This window comes from Papio anubis, chromosome 12 (assembly GCF_008728515.1).
Source record: "Papio anubis isolate 15944 chromosome 12, Panubis1.0, whole genome shotgun sequence".
Taxonomy (NCBI): Eukaryota; Metazoa; Chordata; class Mammalia; order Primates; family Cercopithecidae; genus Papio; species Papio anubis.
Window position 1 is genome coordinate 111,159,942 of NC_044987.1, and position 13,859 is coordinate 111,173,800.

Consider the following 13,859-nt stretch of genomic DNA (forward strand, 5'->3'; position numbering starts at 1 on the left):
GTTAAGTGAAAGAAAAATTGGGAGATAGGCCAATAAAAGATCTGCCCACAGCATGAGCACATGACACACAGCTGACAGTAAGGATGCTTAGCAAAAGCTTGCTACAAACCATGTCTCAAATCTGGGGAACTCCTGCTAAAATGGCCAAAATCCTCTACTCCTCAGGGCAGCCTAACAGGAACACCATCACCACATGCCAGTATGGTGCTGTGCACAACAGGAGCTCAGAACATGTTTTAAACAGCTGGAAGCATGGATTCTGACACTGTCAAGTCACTTGATTAAACTTGTTCCTTCTCTCCAGTTTAACAGTTTAAGCCTGTTTAATGTGGAATCCAATAGAACAAGATCACATGGCCCCAGGGAAGTCTTAGAAATAGAAAGATGCCATTGGCAGCAAGTGTGGAGGGAAAGAGTGCTCCTTAAACTAGAACACGATAGTTAATCCCAGCTCCTGAGTAAAGCCTAAGGTGGAATCAATTATGCTGACAACCACCTAGACTTCTCTACTGCAGAAACAGCGTCAGTGCTGTCTTGTTCTTCATGTCTCAAACACATGGCAACTGGCTCTTTCCTAGAGTTCTCTCAAACTGAAGAACAAAAAGGTATTAGGCAAGTGTCATCTGACAGCTAACCACTTCCCCAGCTACTACTGTTGTCACATCTGCAAGGATTCTGGTTTTTTTTGTTTTTTTTTTTTCTTTTTTTTTTTTTTTTTGAGACGGAGTCTCGCGCTGTGTCACCCAGGCTGGAGTGCAGTGGCGCGATCTCGGCTCACTGCAAGCTCCGCCTCCCAGGTTCCCGCCATTCTCCTGCCTCAGCCTCCGAGTAGCTGGGACTACAGGCCCCCACCACCACGCCCGGCTAGTTTTTTGTATTTTTAGTAGAGACGGGGTTTCACCATGTTAGCCAGGATGGTCTCGATCTCCTGACCTCGTGATCCACCCGCCTCGGCCTCCCAAAGTGCTGGGATTACAGGCTTGAGCCACCGCGCCCGGCAGGATTCTGTTTTTTATCTATGGCTACAAGTCCCAAAAGAGGCAACCATTTTTATGCAGAGAAAGTCCACCAGCTTTACTTAGTGATTAACAGAGCCCAGGTTTATCAGCACGACAAAGAAAAACTGCACTCAGTTACTACAATCTTTTCAGCAAAGAAAGGTAACATGAAAAGCAGCTGAGTAGAAGTAGGAATGTTATTCCCAATACAACTGTAAAATTACATACCTAAGGAAGGTCAGCGGTGAATTACAGAAAGACTCCAAAACAGAGGGGACTTGAAAATACTTGTCAAGGAAGAAAAGTGTGTCCCTTCTAACATGGAGCAGTAAGAGTTCACACCAAATCTATCTAGGCTGTCAATCTAGTTAAAAGAACAGCTGTTCCTATGCAAGAACAAAGTGGTCCTATTTCTACTTGGAGGATAAACCCAATCAATACAAGGCACTATTTTGAGAGCTGGACCTAAGCAGTGACAGAACATTGGTGATGAAACTCTGCTGTTCCTCCCACTGTAGCAAAAGAAAATAAGGGTGGCTGACTGTCTCAGGGAGGGCCTTGCAGGGTGGCTGCACTTTATCAGGTCAGGAAAATCCAAGGTCTAGTCCTCAGGTTTCTCAGATTCAGAAACTTGCTTCAACCGGGGTGACTAGGCCGTAGGAGACTGATTCATGCTAACCAAACTCACAAGAGACTCACTCATAAACCAGAACACCAATTTATTAATTTACAATGAAAAATATAACTGCCAAGCAAACCGGAGTATTTAGTACTCTCCCCAGTAGGAGACCCTAATTGGGAAACCAAATTAGCATTAAGAAAGTGGCTTAGTGAGTACAGTCAGAATAAAGAGAGTAAGATGAATGTAAGGGAAACTGTCCTCAAACTAGGGTAGTCTGGTGTAGCTTGCTTTTTTTTTTTGAGACTCACTCTGTCACCCAGGCTGGAGGGTGATGGTGCAATCTCAGGTCATTGCAACCTCCACCTCTGGGGTTCAAGAGATTCACCTGCCTCAGCCTCCCAAGTAGCTGAGATTACAGGCATGTGCCACCATAACCGGCTAAGTTTTGTATTTTTAGTAGAGACGGGGTTTTGCCATGTTGCCAAGGCTGGTCTCCAACTCCTGACCTCAGGTGATCTGCCCGCCTTGGCCTTCTGAAGTGCTGGGATTATGGTGTGAGCCACCACGCCCAGCCCCTAACTCTCCCACCCACCCCCGAGACGGAGTCTTGCTCTGTCGCCCAGGCTGGAGTGCAGTGGTCTGATTTCAGCTCACTGCAACCTCCGTCTCCCGTGTTTAAGCAATTCTCTTGCCTCAGTCTCCCGTGTAGATGGGATTACAGGCATGTGTCACCACACCCAGCTAATTTTTGTATTCCTAGTAGAGATGGGGGTTTCACCATGTTGGTGAGGCTGGTCTCAAATTCTTGACCTCATGATCCACCCACCTTGGCCTCTCAAAGTGCTGGGATTATAGGCGTGAGCCACTGCGCCCAGCCTCTAACTTTACTAATGGGATATACCTGCCAAACAGACTAAAACATTTGGTAATCAAAAGAGCACCCTCTCCCCTGGACAATGCTGGAGAAATATTGTTCAATTCTTATTCTCCACCACTCCTCTTGGTTGATTCCTTACAGAATCTTTCCAATTAACGTTTATGAAAAGATTATAGGCACCTTTTAGTTACATTTTAGGGTGGCTGCTTCTTGATAATTTATAGAGAGGCATGTCTTAAAAATTAAGCCCATTCACCATATGCCAATTTTTAGACAGAAACACAGAATTTAGAGCTGATGGAACTTTAAATATCATGTCACTAGTCCAGATGGGGAAACAGGCCCTAAGCAGTAAAGTGACTTGGCCAAGGTCACACAATGAATTATTTGCAGAACCAAACTACAACCTGAACCTGCTTGACTCCCAGCACAATGCTCTTTCTTCTATACAGACCTATTTTGGGGACTACTTGTCGACCATGACACCACTTACAACCACCATCACCCTCCCCCAAACTCATCCACACTGTAGGCTGAGCCTACACCACAGAAAACAAACCCACAAACATCCCCCCCTTCATACAGATGGTCTCCACGTACCCCCTCTTGGGACTCGGACACACTCACGTTTCCGAGCCTGTGCCTCAAACTGTGACAGGTTCTGCCGGGTGGCCGGCCTCACGTCCACTTTTTCTCCATTAAGAACTTTTCCTGGTAGGAGTTCCAACAATTTGTGGACAGAGTTTTCAGAGGCTACCACCACCTCAGCATACCTTAGGAAGGAAAAATTAAAAATGAATGAAATCTGTAGACAACCAAGAGAAGAAAAAAGAAATTCTCTTCTATTTTTAGTAAGAATTGATAAAGCAAAGGACATCTTGCTAAACTAAACACACACACAGCACTACTAACAACAAAGAGCCTAAATCTTTGTTTTTTTGGAATTAAAAATCAGTATTCTTCGCCCCTTAAGAGATAAATGTTCTACCACACTACAGCTAGGTCCCTTTCTAAGGCAGTTTGCCAAAACCAAGGCATTAAGCTGGGCCAGGGGTGGGAGGGATTAAAATTCAGGGCCAAAATATAGTGCTGATCTGTTATCCCAATGGTTACAAATTAAAAGGGGCTTCTCAAATCCAGACCTCACCCTTTGGACTGGCCATTTGCTCGATTCTCTGCAAATTTCAACTCCACCACATCATAGACTCCTATAGAGCGAATAACCTGGATCAGCTGCTGGTCTGTGGTCCACTGGGGCCGGCAAGATGGAAAAGGAAGAGATGTCAAGAGCTATACCCCCGCCTGCCAATGTCCCAGACCCTGCCCCCCAAACCCAGGATTCTAGTCACAACTAAAGCCCCCCAGAGGAAACTCAAAAGCCTGGCAATATTTCAGTTAGTGCAGACTTTTCTTACTGTCCTCACCCATACAGAATTCCAAACCCACTCACCCCCAATCCCCATCTTTAGAGATTGAGAAGATTAAAACTTATTGTAACTTTGACTGCCATTTGGACTGGCTGGTCATCAGTTCAAACACTGACAGCTAGCAATTTTTTAATTATAGATCTGACAGGCTAGAGTTGACCATTGCCAGAACTTCCCCACAGTAAATATATTTTCTAACTTGGAAAAACCACCCCCACCACCAGCCCCAAAACATGACAAAATAACTTGCAGAACAACAGTCACCACCTACCCCAAGTATACTAGAGTTATCAAGGTCTTTAATCCCCATCACCCACCATTATCACAGGACCATCTAATGACCACCAAGAGTTCAAGGTGTTCACTCTGAAATCTCGTCCCACAGATGACCCTGCTAGACATAAAGCCCCAGGGTCAGGGGCAGTAACAAGATGGCAGAAAAAGCAACTACCCACTTAATCATTGCTTTCTTCGGCACCAGTACGTCCTCAGGATAGTTCTCTTTCAGAGATCAATCCAACCTGATCCCAGGAAAAAGAAATCCAACCCCATCAGAGCACAAAACAGTGCAACAGTGGTTTCTGAAAATGCCATCACCTCCCAGTGCTCTCCCTCCAGCCCACCCATAAGCATTTTTGGTTACCCACACTCACCCAGGAGAAGCTGCCCACATAGACGGCAGCTCGTCTATTACGCAGGCCACTGTAGGTATACAGAATTGCAGGGGTCTTGTTGTTGGGCTTGGGAGATGGCTCCTGGCGAACAGGAGGAGGTGGCTCAGTGCTGCTGCTTCTGTCATCTGAGGGCTGTGAGGTGGCTGTCAGCACATCATCATACAGGTCAATCTGATCTGTATTGTTGAACTCTGGGTCCTAAGAGATGAGGGGTTGGCAAAGGTAGGTTTGCAAACTTCATTTTGTTCATTCTGTTTCACTCTAGTTTATTACAATCCAGTTAAATACTTGATAAAACATGTACAAAACTTCCTTGTCCTACCCTAGGAAACAAGGTAAGAAAAACTTCCTGTTGAAACTGTATCACTTAATTCAGATTATGTACATTTTTTTTTCTCTCAAGATTCTGGTAACAGTCTGTAAAGTTTATGGCTTTAGCCACTGGCAAGAATCAAAAGGCACTGGATGATTAAGCAAGCAAAGAAAGAATGCATAATGAGATGCATGGGCTGCTGTGATCAATAAGGTCAACTTCTAAAGACCACATCTAAGATAAGCTAATGAAAACTTATTTTCAACATCTTATGCTATTTCCAAAATCAAGTGTTACATAAAATTCACTTGTCTATTTAATAATAAATTTATTTAGAAACTGAATGCAGAGGAAAAGCATGAAAGTGGGTACAAAAATGCAAAAAAGATTGGGAGTTACTGATTTAAATCCCTTGATTGGTACAAATGATTTAGTAAAGCTCTAAACTCATTGTATACAATCCCATCTTTCCATCAGAGAAAATAAAAAATAAATAAAAGGGAAGGGAATAACAACAGTGGTTTTCCCCTACTAAGTTCTATTTCTTAAATGACATACAGACCCAATGCATTACCATGACATGTATCTAGGAGATGTACTTGTTTTTTCTGAGACAGGGTCTCACTTTGTCACCCAGGCTGGAGGGCAGTGGTGCAATTAAAACTCACTGCAACTTCAACCTCCTGGGCTCAAGTGATCCTCCCACCTCAGCCTCCAAGTAACTGGGGACTACAGACATGCGCAACCATGCCCAGCTAATTTTCAAATTTTTTGTAGAGACAGGGTTTCACCATGTTGCCCAGGCTAGTCTGGAACTGCTGGATTCAAGTGATCCACTGGCCTCGGCCTCCCAAAGTGCTGGGATTACAGGGGTGACTACCATGCCCAGCCGATATTCAATGATGTACAAAAAACAGTTAAAGTTCTCTAAAATATAAGGGCCAGAAAATACGACAAGAACCTATACCATAAACTGTATCACAGTGAGCATTTATAATATGAATATGTATTACAGAAGATGTGCAAATTATACATTCTGCCTATGTGATATATTACTATATACCAAAACCCCTAAACTACAACTACTACTACTACTACTACAATATGGGACCTTAATGTTTAGGATTTTACAGGCCGGGTGCAGTGGCTGACGCCTGTATCCCAGCACTTTAGGACACAGAGACAGGCAAACTGCTTGAGCCCAAAAGTTTCAGACCAGCCTGGGCAACGTGGTGAAACCTTATCTCTACAATAAATACAAAAATTAGCTGGGCATGGTGGCACAAACCTATAATCCTAGCTACTTGAGAGGCAGGAGGATCACTTGAGCCTGGGAGGTTGACGTTGCAGTGAGCCATGAGTGGACCACTGCAGTCCAGCCTGGGCAACAGAGTTAGACCCTGTTATTAAAAAAAAAAAAAAAAAAAAAAGTGTTCAGGATTTTACAACGTAATTATCTCAGAGAAATCGTATCTTTCTGTCTTTTTTTTTTTTTTTTTTTTTTTGAGACGGAGTCTCGCTCTGTCGCCCAGGCTGGAGTGCAGTGGCCGGATCTCAGCTCACTGCAAGCTCCGCCTCCCGGGTTTACGCCATTCTCCTGCCTCAGCCTCCCGTGTAGCTGGGACTACAGGCGCCGGCCACCGCGCCCGGCTAGGTTTTTTTGTATTTTTTAGTAGAGACGGGGTTTCACCGCGTTAGCCAGGATGGTCTCGATCTCCTGACCTCGTGATCCGCCCGTCTCGGCCTCCCAAAGTGCTGGGATTACAGGCTTGAGCCACCGCACCCGGCCTCTTTTTTTTTTTTTTTTGGAGACAGAGTCTTGCTCCATTGACCAGGCCAGAGTGCAGTGGCGCCATCTCGGCTCACTGCAACCTCCAACTCTCAGGTTCAAGCGATTCTCCTGCCTAAGCCTCCTGAGTAGCTGGGATTAGAGGTGCGCGCCACCATGCCCAGCTAATTTTTGTATTTTTAGTAGAGATGGGGTTTCACCATGTTGGTCAGGCTGGTCTCGAACTTCTGACCTCGTGATCTGCCCACCTTGGCCTCCCAAAGTGCTAGGATTACAGGCGTGAGCCACCGTGCCTAGCCTCAGAGAAATCTTTTTAAGGATTAGACAAATATTTTATTTTTATTGCAAGAATTAGACAAAACATTCAAACAATGCTAAAGACAATGCTGCCAAAATGACAGAGACAGCAAGTAGTTCAGTGTTTTAAGGGTCCTACAGCAGTTTCACATTGCTATTCTTTTAAAGAGAGAATAAAGGAGGCACCTAAGTTGAGCCACTTGTCCAGTACCCTGAAGAAATACTTTCTTCAAGGCAACTAAAGACAGGTAACTCCCATAACTTTCTCCCTCCAATATCACGGCAAGAACTGCTAATTCTGAAGTGATCTGAAAAAGACTCACTAAAAAATTTACTCTTAGACCAATCCTTGTATTATAAGAACCTTTGGAAACAATCTTTTAGTTTTTTAGTTTATGTGAAGTACAGTGGAAGAAAACGCACACTAAGAGAATAATCTTGGGTTGTTCTGATAGAGAAGGGGGAAGGATTCTACTTCCTGAAGCATATAAATAATTTCAAATATTATAAACACTCTAAGAAACCCACCAGGAGCAGCTACTCGGGAGGCTGAGGCAGGAGAATGGCATAAACCCAGGAGGCGGAGGTTGCAGTGAGCTGAGATCCGGCCACTGCACTCCAGCCTGGGCGACAGAGCAAGACTCTGTCTCAAAAAAAAAAAAAAAAAAAGGAAACCCACCAGGAGAGCTTAACCCTTCTAAAAATGTTAGAAAAAGAATAGCAAGAGAGAGTAAACTTTTAGGGGGCAACTTAACAAGAAAAGGAATCAGTGAGGCAAATAAGCACAGGAAGCTTGTTCCATGTAGTCAAACCCATAAGAAAGGATTGTACACAAAAAGGATCAGCATATAAAGAATGAGGAGAGAAGCTAACACTGCAGAGGACAGGGTGGATAATAAAGTAAGATGAGGTCAGCTAGGGCTAATAAGTTGGAAAACATTTTGTGTGTAAGTAATCACCATAAAATATTTCATAGCTCGTATGTCTCAAACCATCCTAACTCTAGACGAAATCACTCTTCTATTCATGTACCAGGTATGGTGAGTTGCTTCTGTGGTTCAAGGTAGAGAAAGGATTTATACACATCACTTGATCCTATCCAACGCTCAAATCCTTAGAAAGCACTACTTCACACCAAGATTCTTCTTTTTTTCTGAGATAGAGTGTCAGTTTGTCACCCAGGTTGAAGTGCAGTGGCGAGATCTCAGCTCACTGCAACCTCCGCCTCCTGGCTTCAAGCAATTCTCCTGCCTCAGCCTCCTGAGCAGCTGGAATTACAGGTGTGCACCACCACATCCAGCTAATTTTTGTATTTTTAGTAGAGACGGGGTTTCAGGCTGGTCTCAAACACCGGACCTCAGGTGATCCTCCCACCTCAGTCTCTCAAAGTGCTGGGATTACAGGAGTAAGTCACCGCACCCAGCCTTCTTTTTTTTAAATCAAGGATTTTCAAATGAAACTTAAAGGGAATAAGGAGACACATTATCTCAGATAATCAAATGGAACCAAATTGAGACTCCCTTCCATGCAGTATCTGTAATTCAGATATATGTGTCTAAAATTTCTAATGTAAAAATCATCACTGAAAATTGAGTAGTGGACTAACATGCAGATTTGGACAGCTCAGAGACCAAATGCATCACCAGGAAACCCTTCATACTGTAAGCCTAGGCAACCAATCTACTGTTTTAAGATCCCTTAAAAAATAGGATAGACTAGATCCTGGAGGATCTTGGTATGGCTACCACTTTTAGAAACAAAAGGATTGAATGAATACAAAATTATCACAAGATTTAAATGGTCTCTGTGGGCCATAGAGTCTCAGTTCAAAGAAGTTGGTGGGAACTGCACAGGGCAAGACTGTTGAGGGTTCTACTGAAGAAACAAGGTATCAAATTGTTTGGATTTTAATCCCCCAGCATCATAATTCATTTTACTTGTTCAGCTAGTAAAACAGAAACACAGTTAAGGGCCAGAGATTTTTCTCAGGCGATTTATGCAGTGATAGATTAAACTAAAATCAAATTCTATAAATTAAGTGAAAAGTACATTTTACATGCACTGATGTTCAAAGTTTCATTCCAGGGAGATTAAACATGAAACATATATTTAATATTGAACGACTATCTCAAATAATTTTGTGTTCAATAGCACAGAAAGAACTGTGACTGTCTCATGAAACTTCTTGCTTCTCTGTAAACAAAAGAGGTGTGTGATTTTCAATTTAAGTAAGATCTTCTCCACTTGTCTGCTCAATGTTCCTACCCTCCATCCTTCTTCCTGATATCCCACTGAGGGAAGTAACTAGCCTAGGATTTATTTTTCTCAGAGCAACCAACTTGATACCATTTTTTCTTTTAATTGTAACCAAGGCTTAATCAAAAATTTTGGCTTTATAATGACCATTTCCACAGTTCTCACTTTACACCCTCCTTTTCCTTCATTGTACATTGCCATTGTCCACCACCCCTACCCACCAGGAGTGGAATCTGTTTTGAGTACAGGGACCCTTTTTTTTCCTTTTACTTCACTAGTCCTGGCACAGCGCTTAGCAAACACAAGTAGCTCAATAAATAAATACTTGTTGATGGACGTAAGGAAGAGAACTGGGCACACTGTGCAAAGCCTGTCTCAGTATGAGAAGCCAAAACTCCCAGCAGAGCAACTGATCTCAGTCACCTTTCCAGAGTTCTCCCTGGTCCAAGAGAGCCAGTGTGAATCCCAGGACTCCCTATGTTACAGGAATAAAGTAGCTCTGGCAAAAAAGGCTTTTGCAGCAAATGCTCTAAGAGATCTGGGAATAAGCACCATAGGGTTCCATCTAGGAAAAATATTAATTTTCCTTGGGGAGCAAAGTGCACATGAAAGGCTTCCTGTGCATAGGCCAGCCTGGGGCGAAATCGGTAACATTCTTAAAACATTCTAAAACACAATTTGTACTGGGTGCCTTCAGACTAAGCCAGCTTCTAACAATTGTAGCCAAAGTTTGTTTTTTTTTAAAATAATTTCCGGCCGGGCGCGGTGACTCAAGCCTGTAATCCCAGCACTTTGGGAGGCCGAGGCGGGCGGATCACGAGGTCAGGAGATCGAGACCATCCTGGCTAACATGGTGAAACCCCGTCTCTACTAAAAATACAAAAAACTAGCCGGGCGTGGTGGCGGGCGCCTGTAGTCCCAGCTACTCGGAGGCTGAGGCAGGAGAATGGCCTGAACCTGGGAGGCGGAGCTTGTAGTGAGCCGAGATCGCGCCACTGCACTCCAGCCTGGGTGACACAGCGCGAGACTCCGTCTCAAAAAAAAAAAAAAAAAAAAAAAATTCTGTAGGTTCCAGATGACACTAACGCTAACTTTGTCAAAAATAACTAATTTGCATGTGTGTGGGGGGGAAGCACTCATCCCATCACCTTCCACAAAACATAAGATATTCAAAATTCACACTTTCTTCAGCTTGCCCCGTGTCAAATATTGCCTGTTGGATATATACATCTATTAAAGTCCACATACTATCTTTAGCCTGTCTTAGACCTGTAAAAAAGTCCTTTTTAACAGAGGAGCCCAGAGAACAAACTGTCGAGGTCAATAACTTCTACTCTAACAAAGCAGTTCCACTGGACAATGGATTCTGCCTATTTCTCAAAATGAAATGAATGGCACCATTATCAATCCACAGATAAGAAATTAGAAGGGGAAAAACTTTTCATTAATAACAGAGAAGGCGGCTGGGTGTGATGGCTCACACCTGTAATCCCAGCACTTTGGGAGGCCGAGGTGGGCGGATCGTAAGGTCAAGAGATTGAGACCATCCTGGCCAACATGGTGAAGCTCTCTACTAAAAATACAAAAATTAGCTGGGCGTGGCAGCGTGCACCTGTAGTTCCAGCTACTCAGGAGGCTGAGACAGGAGAATCACTTGAACCCGGGAAACGGAGGTTGCAGTGAGCCAAGATGGTGCCACTGCACTCCAGCCTGGCGACAAAGAAAGACTCTGTCTCAAAAAGAAAAAAAAAGAGAAGAACTAAGGAGCGCTCTTGTTATCTTAGTGGGGGAAAAACATAATCTGCAAAAAGTCTGAACTGGGCAGAGTGGCTCACACCTGTAATCCCAACAGTTTGGGAGGCTGAAGTGGGAGAATCACTTAAGCTCAGGAGTTGAGAGACCAGCCTAGGCAACACAGCAAGACTGTTTCTTTTTTTTTTAAGGTAGTAAAAGTCTGATTCAAGTGAATATGGAAAACAATGATTTTGTAACTAAATTAACATCTGGAACTTTTTTATCCATAACTATTCGATTTATTTAAAATTAAAATTTTGTTTTGCTGTGCACAGTGGCTCACGCCTGTAATCCCAGCACTTTGGGAGGCCAAGGCGGGCAGATCACGAGGTCAGGCATTCGAGACCAACCTGGCCAACATGGTGAAACCCCATCTCGATCAAAAATACAAAAATTAGCCAGGCGTGGTGGCCCACGCCTGTAGTCCCAGCTACTCAGGAGGCTGAGGCAGGAGAATCACTTAAACCTGGGAGGCAGAGGTTGCAGTGAGCCGAGATCGCGCCATTGCACTCCAGCCTGGGTGACAGAGAGACTCCGTCTCAAGAAAAAAGAAAAAAAAAAAGAGGAAAATTCATGTATTTAAGACAACCAGCAGCTATATTTAAAGGACCATAGTTAGCCAGAGCAGAGACAAGAAACCTGCCATTAAAATGTATAATTGGTGAAGCTGTATGATGGGTACAATGTATTATTCTACTTTTGTGTATGGTTTATAATTTCCACGTTACAAATCCATAATGCATCAAAAAATTGACTTTAATGTAAACTTATGCCAAGTGAAAAATAAATGGCATGTATCCGCCTCTTCTGTTGCCTTCTATCAAAGTCAGGGTCCAACCAGGGAACATTCCTTTTCTAGCACATTCATTACTCGCTCTTACCAGGTCCTTATGTGTACCCACTGGAAGATGCAAATGGGAAGAGCCAGCTTAACTTATGTAGAATGGTGCTGAAAATAACCCAGGCAACGTATTAGTAAGTTTTCAATAGAAACTTTGGAACATTCTTGAGAACTGACCTCAAGACGGAAAAACTGAACTGCATGGAAGATTATTCCTTTGAGAGAATTTTTCTTGTGTTTTTAAGAGTCAGGAGGATCTTGCTCTGTTGCCCAGGATAGCGTGCAGCAGCCCAATCATGGCTCACTGCAGCCTTGCACTCCTGGGCTCAGGGAGTACCTCTTGCCTCACTCTCCAGAGCAGATGGGACTACAGGCACAAGCCACCACATCTGGTTGTGTTTTTTTTTTTTTACATTTTTGTAGAGATTGCATCTTGTTATGTTGCCTTGGCTGGTATTGAACTCCTGGCCTTAAGCAATCTTCCCATCTCAACCTCTGGAGCAGCTGAGATTACAGTCAAGAGTCACCGTGCCCAGCTCTAGATAAAGACTAAAGTTAATCAATACAATTTATTATACCAAAATGCCTGTGGACTTCTCATGACTGGAGTCAAACTACTTATAAAAGCAAGTAAAACTTAATTGGAATGGAGTTGAAACTAAATGTTAAAGTTATCTTTTCTACTTTGTCTTTGCACTGTTTCGGTGGAGGGGACTATACTTCTCCAGCTGCAGGCTGAAAATGTAAAGGAACAGGTATCAACACTGTCCTCATGAATACTGTAGCAAATGTACTTTCGATTTTTAAGTGTGGTTAGTCTGACATCCAACTTTGGCTTCCTGGGGAGTAAATTCTACAGGTTGATTCACCATTCTATTACACCTGCTTTTTATTTGCTCTTAAATCAAAGCCTTTAAAATTAAGCCTGGAGCTTCAAACTAACATAAAGAGGAACGGAGTGTAGTCTTTAAAGTTTCTGCAGGGGAAAAATTTTAGACCGGATAGACGCGTGTTCAAGCCTAGAACTGGTACAGCTTGAAACCACTGCCAGTTTGCTGAAAATGATTCCTCAGATGATCAAGGAAAATCCCAAAGCTCCTGATGACCCCTCACCTGGTTGAACTCCTCGTCAGCATATATATCAATCAAGTCCACTCCTTCTGACATGGCTCCGGAAGGAAGATCGCGAGCCCGGAGGATGGACAAAGTAAGGAAGATGCCACTGCGGGATTCGGAAAAATGCAAGAATTAGAAGGCATGAGGGTCCTGGCCTGGGAGGAGGGCAATGGTTGCTAACCTCCCATCTCCAGAGACGCAGCATCCTAGCGGCCCGAGCTCGGCCCCACCCGCTCCGCCCCGCCCCCGGCCTCGCGCCGCCCCCCGCTCTCCCAGGCCGCCGGGGGTCGCTGCCCATCACCCTCGGGCCCGACCCGGGTAGCGCCGCGTCGGCGCCGCAGCTGCCTATGGCGCGACGGAAAAGTCCCACCTTCGGCTCCTAGGGGCCCTAGGACCGCGTTGCGAAGAAAGACCGCGGCGAAGCCCGCATCCCCTGTCCGTCGCACCTGCCTAGGCCCCAAAGCAGCTCCGGCCAGGGCCCCCGGGTGTCAAGCTACTCCAGCCGCCTCTGCTCCCCACCCAGGCCTACTCTTCGCCCCCAGCTAGGCCCGCCCCGCTCCCTCCCCACACACCCGGCCCGGCGCTCTCTCTGCCCCCTCCCTCAAAGGCCCGCGCCTCCCTCCGCCCGCAGACTCCGGCCGTCCCATCTCAACCAACCCCCTCCCCGCCTCAGCGCCGGCCCGGACCCCTCTTCCGGCCCAACCTGCCCCCGGCCGCGCGCCCCCGTTACCGGGAATATGGCGGCGGCAGCGGCGAGTCCGGACTAGGCCCGAAGCGCGCGAACCGCTCTCCGCCCCAGGTCCCGCCCCCCCGCCGCCGGCGTCACACGCACCGCCACTTCCGGCATACGCAAGG

The 13,859-nt window shown here is 45.0% G+C and overlaps 1 protein-coding gene across 10 annotated transcripts in view; it reads right to left on the reverse strand.

Moving 5' to 3' along the window:
* Positions 1–13,846, reverse strand: part of CPSF7 (cleavage and polyadenylation specific factor 7) — a 28,939-nt gene extending 15,093 nt beyond the window's left edge. For 2 of the 10 annotated variants that reach the window (XR_637161.2, XM_003909729.3), the window contains exons 1-5: positions 13,735–13,846; positions 13,002–13,110; positions 4,578–4,796; positions 3,645–3,748; positions 3,098–3,270 (exon numbers count right to left, since the gene is read on the reverse strand). Coding sequence is in view for 9 of the 10 variants with exons in the window: in XM_003909729.3 (XP_003909778.1) it covers positions 3,098–3,270; positions 3,645–3,748; positions 4,578–4,796; positions 13,002–13,055 (550 nt within the window). In the remaining variant the exon portion in view is untranslated. Of the gene's footprint in view, positions 1–3,097; positions 3,271–3,644; positions 3,749–4,241; positions 4,319–4,577; positions 4,797–13,001; positions 13,111–13,374; positions 13,522–13,661 lie in introns of those variants that run through there. The other 8 variants (XM_009185896.2, XM_009185894.3, XM_009185893.2 and 5 more) reach the window with 8 other exon arrangements.
* Between the last annotated feature and the right edge of the window lie 13 nt (positions 13,847–13,859).